Source organism: Danio rerio, chromosome 24 (assembly GCF_049306965.1).
Source record: "Danio rerio strain Tuebingen ecotype United States chromosome 24, GRCz12tu, whole genome shotgun sequence".
NCBI lineage: Eukaryota > Metazoa > Chordata > Actinopteri > Cypriniformes > Danionidae > Danio > Danio rerio.
In genome coordinates this window covers 25,531,634-25,543,838 of record NC_133199.1, presented here as the reverse complement: position 1 = coordinate 25,543,838, position 12,205 = coordinate 25,531,634, and the positions used below count along the sequence as shown (strand labels likewise).

General features: G+C 38.9%; 1 protein-coding gene across 5 annotated transcripts in view; it reads left to right on the top strand.

Annotated features, from left to right (window-relative positions):
• The window catches only part of lnx2a (ligand of numb-protein X 2a), a 28,683-nt gene that overhangs the window by 11,747 nt on the left and 4,731 nt on the right, over positions 1–12,205 (top strand). For 2 of the 5 annotated variants that reach the window (NM_001113225.2, XM_021470169.3), the window contains 6 exons: positions 739–962; positions 3,373–3,510; positions 3,596–3,795; positions 5,378–5,746; positions 7,743–7,922; positions 8,255–8,432. In NM_001113225.2, the coding sequence (NP_001106696.2) occupies positions 739–962; positions 3,373–3,510; positions 3,596–3,795; positions 5,378–5,746; positions 7,743–7,922; positions 8,255–8,432 (1,289 nt within the window). Of the gene's footprint in view, positions 1–559; positions 605–738; positions 963–3,372; positions 3,511–3,595; positions 3,796–5,377; positions 5,747–7,742; positions 7,923–8,254; positions 8,433–8,700; positions 10,523–12,205 lie in introns of those variants that run through there. The other 3 variants (XM_073940387.1, XM_073940385.1, XM_073940386.1) reach the window with 3 other exon arrangements.

Sequence of the window (12,205 nt, the reverse complement as noted above, 5' to 3'; positions counted from 1 at the left end):
CGTATGAATTGAAGTCTATGGGGCGAACTGTGCACTGTAAATGAGGCTTTAGGGGTCAGTTGCAACACTAAATATTAGTAATATTAACCCACAGTATTTCAAATAAACACTTACCTCTAAGTAAACTCCTTACTGCTGTAGTATCTAATAATGTTACTTAAGATTGTTTTTGTATTTGTTTCATATTCCTTTAGATCTCCAGCATCAGATCCATTTAATCAGCAAAAGTCTATTTATATTTTGGCTAGGCAGTAAAATACATTTTAGTTATTTAAATATATTTTTAACTTGATACATTAATCAACTGATCAATTAGTATCAAGTTTAAAACAGGTTTTTAACCACACTGAACTGAAATAGTGTCAAATAGACATAACAGAATAACCAATTAGATCAATATAATATTATTAAAAAAAAAAAAAAAGATTTCTGTTTGTTTGTGATAGGAGGAATTGATTGTGAATTCCCCAATTGCAATTGCTCCTGGTTTCCACTAATATATGTAACATAACACTGCAGTATACTGGGTTTGACAATATAACATTTTACCATACTGTAGATTCCTGGAATAGCATCTGCCCAGAGGATGTAGAGCAAGGTTTCGGTAATTTGCTTCCTTTTTTTCTTCCCCTTGTCCTCCATTCCATGTCAACTAGACCTCTGTGTACCTAGCCTTCAGAATATTTTAGGTTAAAAGTTACTGTGTTTATATACTTGTGTCTATTTGTGCGGGTCTAGGTGTCCTGGAACACAGAGTCAGCGAACAAAGCTAGAGCGGACGCAGATGGAGGGAAGTGAGGACAGGGTCACAGCGACCAATCCCCCCAAATCCCCCCAGACTGAGATAAAGGAAGACACGCCATCACCACCTGCTGGATCCAATGCATGCAACAATGTTCCTACATGGACAGAAGAGCCTGGTATAGACAACCCTGCCTTTGAAGAAAGCACAGAAGAAGACAGTTAGTAGCCTAAGTATAACTTTCATCATTTGAAATCCACAGTTATTGTTTATAGACTTGCATTAGCATGTGTTGTTAGTTATAGAAACACTCAATTTTTTTTAAATAGGCTTTTTAATGAAACAGGCTCATTCTTTACCCCTAACTAGAGGTAAAAAGTTGAGTTTTATCATTGTTAAATCTCTTTAGCCAAAGAGATTTGGCTAAAGTTCCTAGCCATATCGGCCTGGAAAATAAAAACCTTTCATTTTCCTTCAGTCTTAGTACATACATGATGCAGCTACAGAAAAATCAAGCTTTAAATAGGAAAATTTTCAAAACAAATTTTGGATTTTTTTTAGCAGGATGCTAATGGTCTAATTCGATTTATTGATTTATGCTAAGCTAAGCTAACAGTACTTCCACTAGACCTGGAACTCAACTTCCACCAGAATCTCAACTGTTTAACTCTAGATGACTTGTAAAATTAGCCTATTTTCAACAGTGGAGTGTTCTTTTTACACCACTGTAATTGACAAAACAAAAAATACAAACAAATGCAGGGCGATATAATAGTACACTTTACTCCGATGAACCTAATCAATTCCTTCTGGAAGTGTTTTTCCAATCAGCAAGTCACATAGCTGCAGCTCAGACCATTTAGAAATGTAGACTTGCTCAAGATGATCTGTTTAAGTTCAAACCGGGCATCAGAATGGTTAAGAAGGTGGTTTAATTGGGTTTGAATGTGGCATGATTGATGGTGTCAGAAATGCTGGTTTGAGTAATTCTGAAATTGCTAATCTGTTGGGATTTATATGCATAACTATCTGAAGAGTTTTTAGAGAATGCATTGAAAAGTGAAAACATCCAGCGAGCATCAGTTGTGTGTGTAAAAAGCCTTGTTGATGTTTTGAGATGACGTCTTTAAGTTTTTATCATTAATTCAAGAGATAGACTTGGTTTGAACCAATCAGCGTGCTCTATTGTGAATGAGGTGCAACTTCATTAATATGCATGGTAGCTTCAAAGACGGCAGAGAGACACCACGTAGTGTTGCCAACCGGAATTAAAATAAAGTGGAAGAAGAAGAATTATTTGGAGACATGAGTCGTCAGTGTTGCGTTTACAAATGTGCTGCAACAATGTTTTTTTTTTATTTCCTGCTATGAGAGCACAGCTGGACTCACGTGTGGATTACAGTGGTCTGCTAACATGCGACAAAATACATTTGAAAGGAACGTTTTTTACCTGAGAGCTTTTTGCATCTGGAAATGGCAAAATCCAGATTAGCCACTCGTCTTCTTTTAAAAAAGACGCAGTCCAGTTCGTGTTGATTGTCCTGTCTCTACAGATTTGGTAAGTGGGCGATCAATGTGCTATGTTTATGTTTATTTAGATGGCAAAGTTAGTTAGTATCGTCAGTAGTAAGTGGGGGGGGTTCAAAGCCCTTTAAAATCAAGGATTCACAGAAGAGAATTCTCTGAGTGCTCAAAACCTTGACCTTGAAGCAGATGAGCTACAACAGAAGAAAATCACACATATACCACTGTTGTCAGATAAGAAAGCCCTTTAAAATCAAGGATTCACAGAAGAGAATTCTCTGAGTGCTCAAAACCTTGACCTTGAAGCAGATGAGCTACAACAGAAGAAAATCACACATATACCACTGTTGTCAGATAAGAAAACCAATGCTACAATTCACAAGAGCTTGCAAAAACTGGACAATAGATGATTGAAAAGGGTTGCCAAGTCTCAATCTTTTCTGCAGTATTCACACGGCAAGGTCAGAATTTTGTGTAAACAACATGAATGGATGGGAAAATCCTCGCTTGGTGCTGTATTAACAATAGTGCAGGCTTCTGTTGGTGCTGTAACAGTATGATGGATCATTTCTTGCCACATTGTGCCACTTATTATCAGCTGAGCATAGTTTTAAATGCCACAGACCCCCAGAGTATTGTTGCTGACCATGTCTATTCGTTTACGACCACAGTGCACCCATCTAGTGATTGCTACTCCCAGCAAGACAAGCTCAAATAACCGCAAACTGAGTTGACTAAACTAAAATGGCCTCCAGAATCACTTGAACTCAATCCAACAGAATCCCACTGGGATGTTCTGGAAGATTCACAAAAGATAAAAAAAAATATATGCAAAAACCAAATAACAATATCTTTTCAATATCTTTTTAACGATTTATTAGTCAGCATAAAAAATAAGTAATCCTATGGAGAGAATAAATGGGATTTTTCTTCTGCAACAATAGTGTTAGATGTTAGAAATTACAAAAATGCCCAAAATGATTATTATTTAAAGAGTTGATTCCAGTGGAAATGTATATGATAGACATGTTGCTAAGCTAACACAATACACTAAAATTCCTTTTTTTGCGAGGGAATGAAATTGACCTATATTTTTTTCCTCAAAGGTGTTCATGGTCTTGAGTGTGCTCTTCCACGTGTGAAGCGTCCTCTCAGCAACCCATGCATTCATCTTCTTCGCACTGGCAGTTCGGCTTCTTCAGGATGGGACTTTGTTGAAACTCTTCCTCTTTCTGCTGAAGAAGGTATCATTTCATCCTGCTCTACACTACACCTCTTTCTATAGGATGAAATGCCCTTTATATCTTTTCTATGTGCCTTTTCCTTCAGGTTGTGTAAAACTTCCTTCTCTACCTGAGGGAGAAATCACTACTATTGAGGTTCACCGTACAAACCCCTACTCGGAGATGGGCATAAGTATTGTGGGTGGAAATGAGACTCCCCTGATAAATGTGGTAATACAGGAGGTGTACCGTGACGGTGTTATAGCCCGAGACGGAAGGCTGCTGGCCGGAGACCAAATACTTCAGGTACTGCCGCTATGCTCCAAAAGAAGTGTCTGATTAAAACAGGCATTTTCACTGCTATTTACAGATCAGCCTTGATACTTTAATCAATCTCTAAAAAGCTCTAATGAATACTGATGGCAGGATCACTATCTGCATGAATAGATGCAGCTTTTTTTTTTTTTTTTACCTCAAATACAAAACAGCATTCTTTAAACTGCCATTCACTAAAATATGCGACCTACTCACATCAGTCTGAGTCAGTCTGACCAGTAAATTTAAGTTGCATGTTGTTTTGAATGGTGATTGGTGGTGATAGGTAGGACCAGACAGAATCTGTGGACATTTTTTGCTATTTCTGGGCAGAATATAGTAAAAAAATCTGTGGATTTATGTGGAATTATTTTCAGAGTATCGTAACTAAAAACTTAATATACATTTTTACTTTTATTTAATGTTTACAGTGCAAATCTTTTTAGATCCATTTATTTAGTAAACAAAGCAAGTCTCTCATATAATACATCTACCATATATCTACTAAAAACAGAAATTATTACTTTACAAACTGTATTGTAAATAAATCATATGGATGTTTTCATATTAGTCAGTAATATTGCTGAAATTAATTTAAAAACTGACTAAATATAAATTTACACACAACTAAATAAATGGACTCAATGATGGGCTGGAAATCTGCAGATTCTGTGTGGGCCTAGTGATGGGTCTTGTTTTCTAAAGAGAATAAATGCATTTAAGACATTTTTTGACTGAATAGAATTAGAAGATTTGTTCGAAAATACTAATCTGTAAAAATTTATGAAAGTAATTCAATTAAAGTTACATAAATAGTTTTTTCAGCAGAGTTGTATTTCAAATTGATGTTCTTTTATTTATATTTATTTGGCAGGCGAGGGGGGATGAATCATGAGTGTCCACAAAAATATTAAGAAACTGGTTTCAACTACGATAAGTAATTTGATTCTGCTTATTAGAATGATTTACTACTGTTGTAATAGCTGAAAAAATTATTATATAACTGGAATGGATTACATTTTATAATATATAAAAAAAATTTAACATTTCTTTACACTATTTTTGGTTCACTATTTCAATATAAATGCTCAAACTTTAAAAGATAAAATTAAAAGCGATTAAAAACTGCCGAAGAGCGACACAATGGCTCAGTGGTTAGCACTGTTGCCTCACAGCAAGAAGGTCGCTGGTTCGAGTCCTGGCTGGACCAGTTGGCATTTCTGTGTGGAGTTTGCATGTTCTCCCCATGTTAGCTTGGTTTCCTCCAGGTGCTCTGGTTTCCCCCACAGTCAAAGACGTGCACTATAGGTGAATTGAATACGCTAATTTTCCGTAGTATATGTGTGTGAATGCAAGAGTATAAGGGTGTTTCCCAGTGCTGGGTTGGGGCTGGAAGGGCTTTTGCTGCGTTAAACATATGCTGGATAAGTTGGTGATTAATTCCACTGTGGTGACCCTTGATTAATATAGGGACTAAACCAAAAAGAAAATAAATGAACAAAACTTCCGTTTAAGCATTCCACATAGATGAAACTCATTTACTCTTAGCCTAATGTTACTCTTCTGTGTGCAGGTGAACAATGTAGACATCAGTAACGTGCCCCATAACTTTGCTCGCTCTACACTGGCCCGTCCCTGTGCTACCCTTCAGCTGACGGTTTTAAGAGAGCGCCGCTGCTCTGCCAGGCCACCTGCAGCAACTGCATCACCCAAGGGCAGCCCTGCCAGCATACGCATCACCCTGCACAAGAGGGAATCATCAGAGCAGCTGGGCATCAAGCTTGTGCGGCGTACAGATGAAGCCGGCGTTTTTATTCTGGATCTGCTGGAGGGAGGCTTAGCTGCGAAAGATGGGCGACTCTGCAGCAACGACAGGGTGCTGGCTGTCAATGAGCATGACCTGAGACATGGCACGCCAGAGCTGGCAGCTCAGATTATACAGGTAAAGAGAAAAAGCATGTGTGTGGGGGAGAGGTCAGGTCAAAGAAACCTTTTTAACTAACTTCTTAATAGCCATTATTAAATGTGTATAGAGGTTTGTGTTTTTGAGGTCAAAAGAATACTAAAAGCTAAAGTGCTCTAAGTGAATTTAGACATTACAGATGTACACTCACCAGCCACTTTATAAAGTATACAGATTTCTTATCAGCCAATCACATGGCTCTAAAAAATGGTCTGAAAAAGAGAAAATATCCAGCGGCAGTTCTGTGGGCTCAAATGCCTTTATTGATGCCAGAGGTCAGAAGAGCATGGCCAGACTGGTTTCGAGCTGATAGAAAGGCAACGGTAACTCAAATAATCACTCGTTACAACTGAGGTCTGCAGAAGAGCATCTCTGAACACACAACACATCCAACATTGAAGCAGATGGACTAGAGCAGCAGAAGACAACACTGGGTGCCACTCTTGTCAGCTAAAAATGTAAACTGAGGCTACAATTCATACAGGCTCACCAAAATTGGACAATAGAAGATTGGAAAAACGTTGACTGGTCTGATGAGTCGATTTCTGCTGCGACATTTGGATGGTAGGGTTAGAATTTGGCATCGACACCATGAAAGCATGGATCCATCCTGCCTTGTATCAACAATTCAGGCTCGTTGTGGTGGTGTAATGGTGTGGGGGATATTTTCTTGGCACACTTTGGGCCCATTAGCACCATTTGACCATGGTGTCAACACCACAGCCTACCTGAGTATTGTTGCTGACCATGTCCATCCCTTTATGACCACAGTGTACCCATCTTCTGATGGCTACTTGCAGCAGGATAATGCGCCATGTCATAAAATGTGAATCATCTCAGACTGGTTTCTTAAACATGACAATGAATTCACTGTACTCAAATGGCCTCCACAGTCACCAGATTTCAATAGAATAAAGCACCTTTGGGATGCGGTGGAATGGGAGATTCGCATCATGGATGTGCAGCCGACAAATCTGCAGTACTGTGTGAGGCTATCATGTCAATATGGACCAAAATATTTCCAGTACCTTGTTGAATCTATGCCATGATGAATTAAGGCAGTTTTAAAGGCAAAAGGGGGTCCAACCCGGTACTAGTAATATGTACCTAATAAAGGGACCGGTGAGTTTATAATGTACCGTAAAAAATGGATATTCATTTTGCAATTGGTTAAATATTTGGATTTTTATATATCAAGTGAGCAGAGATTGTAGGAAAGGTAACCTAAAGTAATAAGTGTGTGTGTTTTTGATATGTGCGGGTGTGTATATGTGTATTTTCCTATAATATATATATATATATATATTTTTTTTTTTTTCCAGTTTTTGTTTTAGAAATTTATACACTTTTACAGATAATTTTTAAGGCTATGTTTCTAAATTCTGTTAGTGATTATTTATATTTTTTAATGAAAAATAATTTTTAACAATTTGAGATGGCAAAAATAGATAAAAATATATACTTTAAAAAATCAATAATATCAGCAATTTAACAGTAAGATTATCAATATATTCAAAATCTTAAACAAAAAACATCCATATATCTAAATTAAAGGCCATATCTACAGCCTGGAAAACCAATAAACGACCTAGCAACTCCCTAGCGATCACACAGCATCTTTTTTGGGCAACCACTTTACCCACCAATAGCATAACACATATTTTCTTTTTAAAATGATAAATATTTCCTTCTACTAAATATTCCTCTTATAAAACAGCTGGTGTCAAATCTCAGTGCCTGTTTAGGACATTAGGACACACTCTGCTGCCCTGCTCAGAGGGTAATGTGATTGATAGTATCTTTATGTCTACGTGAGCTGCTTTTTCCCCATCTGGCTGCCCCGATCACAGAGAAAGGGCAACTAAAGTGTTATTAAGAATAGCACTGGCAGATAGCAGACCGTCTTTGTTGGATGCAGTGCCACCTCTATAAGAGTATTAGGTATTTATACGACCGCCTACTGTCATCTTTATAGGCTAGCGGAGAAAGAGTCAATCTGCTGATTAGCCGGTCCAGCAAGCAGACTATGGCGGTGCACACAGGCTCCACCTTGACCAGGGACATTTGGAGCCATGATCACATCCCGCCACTTCCCAGTACTGCGACCCCAAGTCCCGTCCCCAGTCTGCACCTTGCCAGGTCTTCCACCCAGAGAGTGAGTACACACGCCTTGCGGCCAAGTCTGTTTGTGTTGCAGAATCTATTTTAGCATTGTGGAGACGTAATTAGGGAGCCCTATTTACGAAGCATCTGGGTAGCCTCCAGTTTTCCATGAGTTCAGACCACAACCTTAATTACTCCTTGTCGGATCTATTATGAGATCAATTCGGAAGTACAGCTGATCCCGTTGGGATGACGAACAGCACTCTACAGAGAGCCGATCAGAGTGTCAGTTTAGAAACGGGCTTCCTTTTTCTTTATCCATACCTTTGAGACACGTTTAGACTTGATGCTCTGATGCTTTTCTAATATGAGTGTGTGTTGCAGGATCTCTCCCAGTGTGTGAACTGTAAAGAGAAACACATCACTGTGAAGAAGGAGCCTCATGAGTCTCTGGGAATGACTGTGGCAGGAGGACGGGGCAGCAAAAGTGGGGAACTGCCCATATTTGTGACGAGCGTCCAGCCCCATGGCTGCCTGTCACGTGACGGACGAATCAAACGTGGTGAGTGACATTTATAGGCATCAAGCCTGTTTACCTTATTGAAGAGATCATGTTACAATTTCTTAATTTAAATAATTCCAATTAAAACCGCAAGATCTTGTTGAGTTGTTTTAGCTCTGTGTTGTTATGAAGAGTTTCAAACTTTGAAAAAAACAAGATCTAAAATACTGATACATATGCTACTGTTTATGTTCACAGACATGACCGAATAATGTGAACTTGTTTTTTTGTGTGTGTGTGTGTGTGTGTGATCTGACAAACTTAAAAGGAGGACTTTAAATATTATCTGACAGCCAGCTTTCAGTCACCTCATAAAACCCTTTATTTGGATCCAAAATAAAACAAAAAGTGCTCAGAGGGTAGCTTAATTAATGTGTCAGTGCTATTTGGGTAAGGGATTTATTAGAATAAACAGCAAAAGTAAGTCTAAGGCACTTAAAAAAACTTGTCAATTTTCAGTGTGTTAAAAAAATCCACATTTTTCGAGTGCCCTGGACTTTAAAGGGCACCAATGGTGAAAAATCTTTGGATGTCTGTTTGGACAGACATATGTGTAAGTATAGTGTATAGACCGTCACATTGGGGTGATATGAACACACCCAGTCCTTTTTTTTCAATTTAACAACATAAAAAGGTGGACCAATTGGAGCAGTTTTGAGATCGACCACAACATGACGTTGGAGTGCAGTTTCCCCGCCCGCCAATATTGATTGATTGACATGCGCGCATTATCATATCCTCAGTTTATTGTTTCACGTCCGCCTTTTTCAGCAGGTGAGTTAAAGTAATGTCACCAAAGGAACACGCTTGCTCTATTTTTAGATGTAAGGCTCATTGGGCTCAACACAAGATCAACATTTACCACATGATCGCTCTCATCGGAGCTATTGTTTGAAACCTTAGGTGGTTTTGCAAACGTGTACTTTTTATTACGTTCTCCCTAAACTTCAGCCGTTTGCATTTCCCTTGGACACAGAAGCTGCCTGTCATCTCAACTAGGTGCGGCTGTAAAGTGTAAGCACTTTGTCTCACGTGCACCTCCCTCCATTGGAAATAACGAACTTGCCTTAAGCAGGTCGCAAACCAGAAGCTCCGCTCAGCGATGCGCAGTGTCCGCCACGCAGTGCCATGCATTTTAGAATTCTAAACATAGGTTTCAATCAGGGTACACACACCGGCGCTGCAAGCCGGCAGCTGTCTTCGGCGCCCAGCCACAACTCAGGACACTGTTCATATTTTTGCCGCGAATAACATGCAAATGTACGCTTCTGGTGTGCTGTGTTGCGGCTCTGAGCGGCGCATCCGGTGTGTACTCGCTTGTACAATCTCGGTGATCTCGGTAATCTCGGTGTACAAGCTTGGAACCTTAAACTAGCACACACATTTGACTGTAAAACTATACAAAGACATAAATGATTTTTTAGTCTCTGCTTGGTCTGTGTCCGAGTTTGGGTCATACATGTACGGCTGAATGCTGGTCTTCTCACTCATGTTGCTTCTGTCTGTCTGCCTGTCTGTTGCCATACACGAAGCAGGGGAGCTCTTGGCTCTGCCCCCTTGTTAAGTTGGGCGGGAAGTCGAAACAAATTTTCATGTGAAGCAACACACCCCTAAAACAATGACTTGTGTACACGCCCAAAATGAAACTTTACACATTATAATAAAAATATTTAAATTGTGTTTTGAACTGAACCTAAACTGGCACACTCCATGATATTATATAATAACCATATTATATAAACCATTATTTTAATAATAAATCTTTAAAAAAGGGGTAAACTAGGTGCCCTTTTAAAGAGATGCAGATGTTTTTGTTGTTTCTGGAGAAACGGCTCAATTACATTTAAAAACACATACACTAGCCTAGTGGGTAGTGTACTAACATATAGCACAAGTGTGCTGTGGCCGTCCTGAGTTTGAGCCTTGGCATATGGACCTTGCACAATCCCGTCCCCTTCTATTTCTCAGCAACTTTGCTTCCTTTCAATATATAGACATAATCCGATTTCTACCCCTTAAAAGGCCGACCACACTGAACGCACTTTTCCATTCTAAAAACGCAAGGTGCATCGCACTGCCTTTTTTTTTTTGACAAAGAAATTTATTGTAGAATGAAACACATGTGACTGATATAATGCAATTTTTTTCGCAGAGTTGACTTTTTTCAAATGCTAGCACAGAGCGTGCAATGGCAAAAACACAAGGCGCAACAGGCGGTTAAAACATGAGGCGTGCAGGGTGCATGAGCAGCGCACAAAACGATCAAAGTCGTTAGTAAATTATTAAAAAAAGGCACCTCTCAAAGCAAAAAAATGCGTTTGGTGTGATCAGCCCCTAAAGCTGGTTTATACACCGCGCCTACCTTTGCATATTCATACATTTATACTTCAGAGCTTTGTTTTTGTTGCTCTGTTTGTTGCGCTACCTTAATGTACAAGTAGCTAAAACTCACTCAATTAGAGGTGGGGACTGGCGGTCATGCAACAACTTTAATCATAAAGGTAAACACAAAACAAAAATTTCCATTAGGAGCTTCTTCAAGGGGCTCCCCACTTGTAAATACTCGCTCCATCGGGCTCATGACTCTCAGCACCGACCACACTCGGCACAGCTACCAAGCTGACCTATCAAAAAGCTTGCGTTACGCATCGTTGCAAATTAGGACATGTAGTTACATTTTTTTGAGAGGGGCACGTCAGCGTCGGAGCATACGCGTACGCTTAACGCAGAAGTATAAATAAGCCTTTAGCCCTTTCCTTTACCAGGATACCAGAGTAAACACATAAGCTTATATGCTTTGAAGTTTAAAATAATCTCTAAAAAAAAGTTTTTAACAAATCCAAATACAGCGCAAAACAACTTTGGGAGTAGGTAATCTGTTAAATGTTACTGTGCTTGTGTGACGTATAAACTAGTGACAGCTAGTTGAAGAAGTGATGTCCCGTATCTTAGGGCAATATTTTTTTATTTCTATCCCTTCACAATCTGTTTCAAGGGGCAATGGGAAGGCATAGGCATGCTGTAGGTGTAGACATAGATGTATAAAATGGAATTGGAACTGGGCCATTATAGTCTGTCCCATCATAATAAAGGCAAAAATAAACCTTTTTAAAAGGTACATACAGTACACTAAAATAGTGTTTTTGCTTTGACCAATAAAAGGGACATTTACAGCAAGGCATAATAAATGATCCATGAAGTGTTTTAAAATAAAACGTCATAGACACATACTGGGAACACCTGGGGCTTATATTACATCTTGTAAAAAATATACCAGGACCACTTCAAAGTGCGCTCGCTTATTAAAGTAATTTATTTATGAATAAGACTATCCTGGCTGCACTGTGTGTGTACTTGAAGGGGTAATTAGAATCTTTCACTCCAAATCAAAATATACTGACTGTGCAATATGTGTTTGATTCACTAAAAAACACTTGACTCAAAATAATTTGTACAGAAATCAGATTATACTGGTTGTACTGTATGTGTGTATTTGTATAAATTAAGTGAAGTTTTTTTATAAATAAATTTCGAGAGGATCCCGTGATTATGATTATTCTCAACTGTTCCAGCAGCAGCTCATGATCGATTATCCAATCAGATGATTCCTAACTCACTATAAATAACCAGAGTTTTCTTATCTCATTATCTTCGTCTTGAAGAACCCCCTCATCCACCCTTACTTTCCCTCCTTTCCAGACGGGCGACACGAAGGCCCAGTGATTAGCACTGTTGACTCACAGCAAGAATGCCTCTGGTTTAAGTCCCTACTA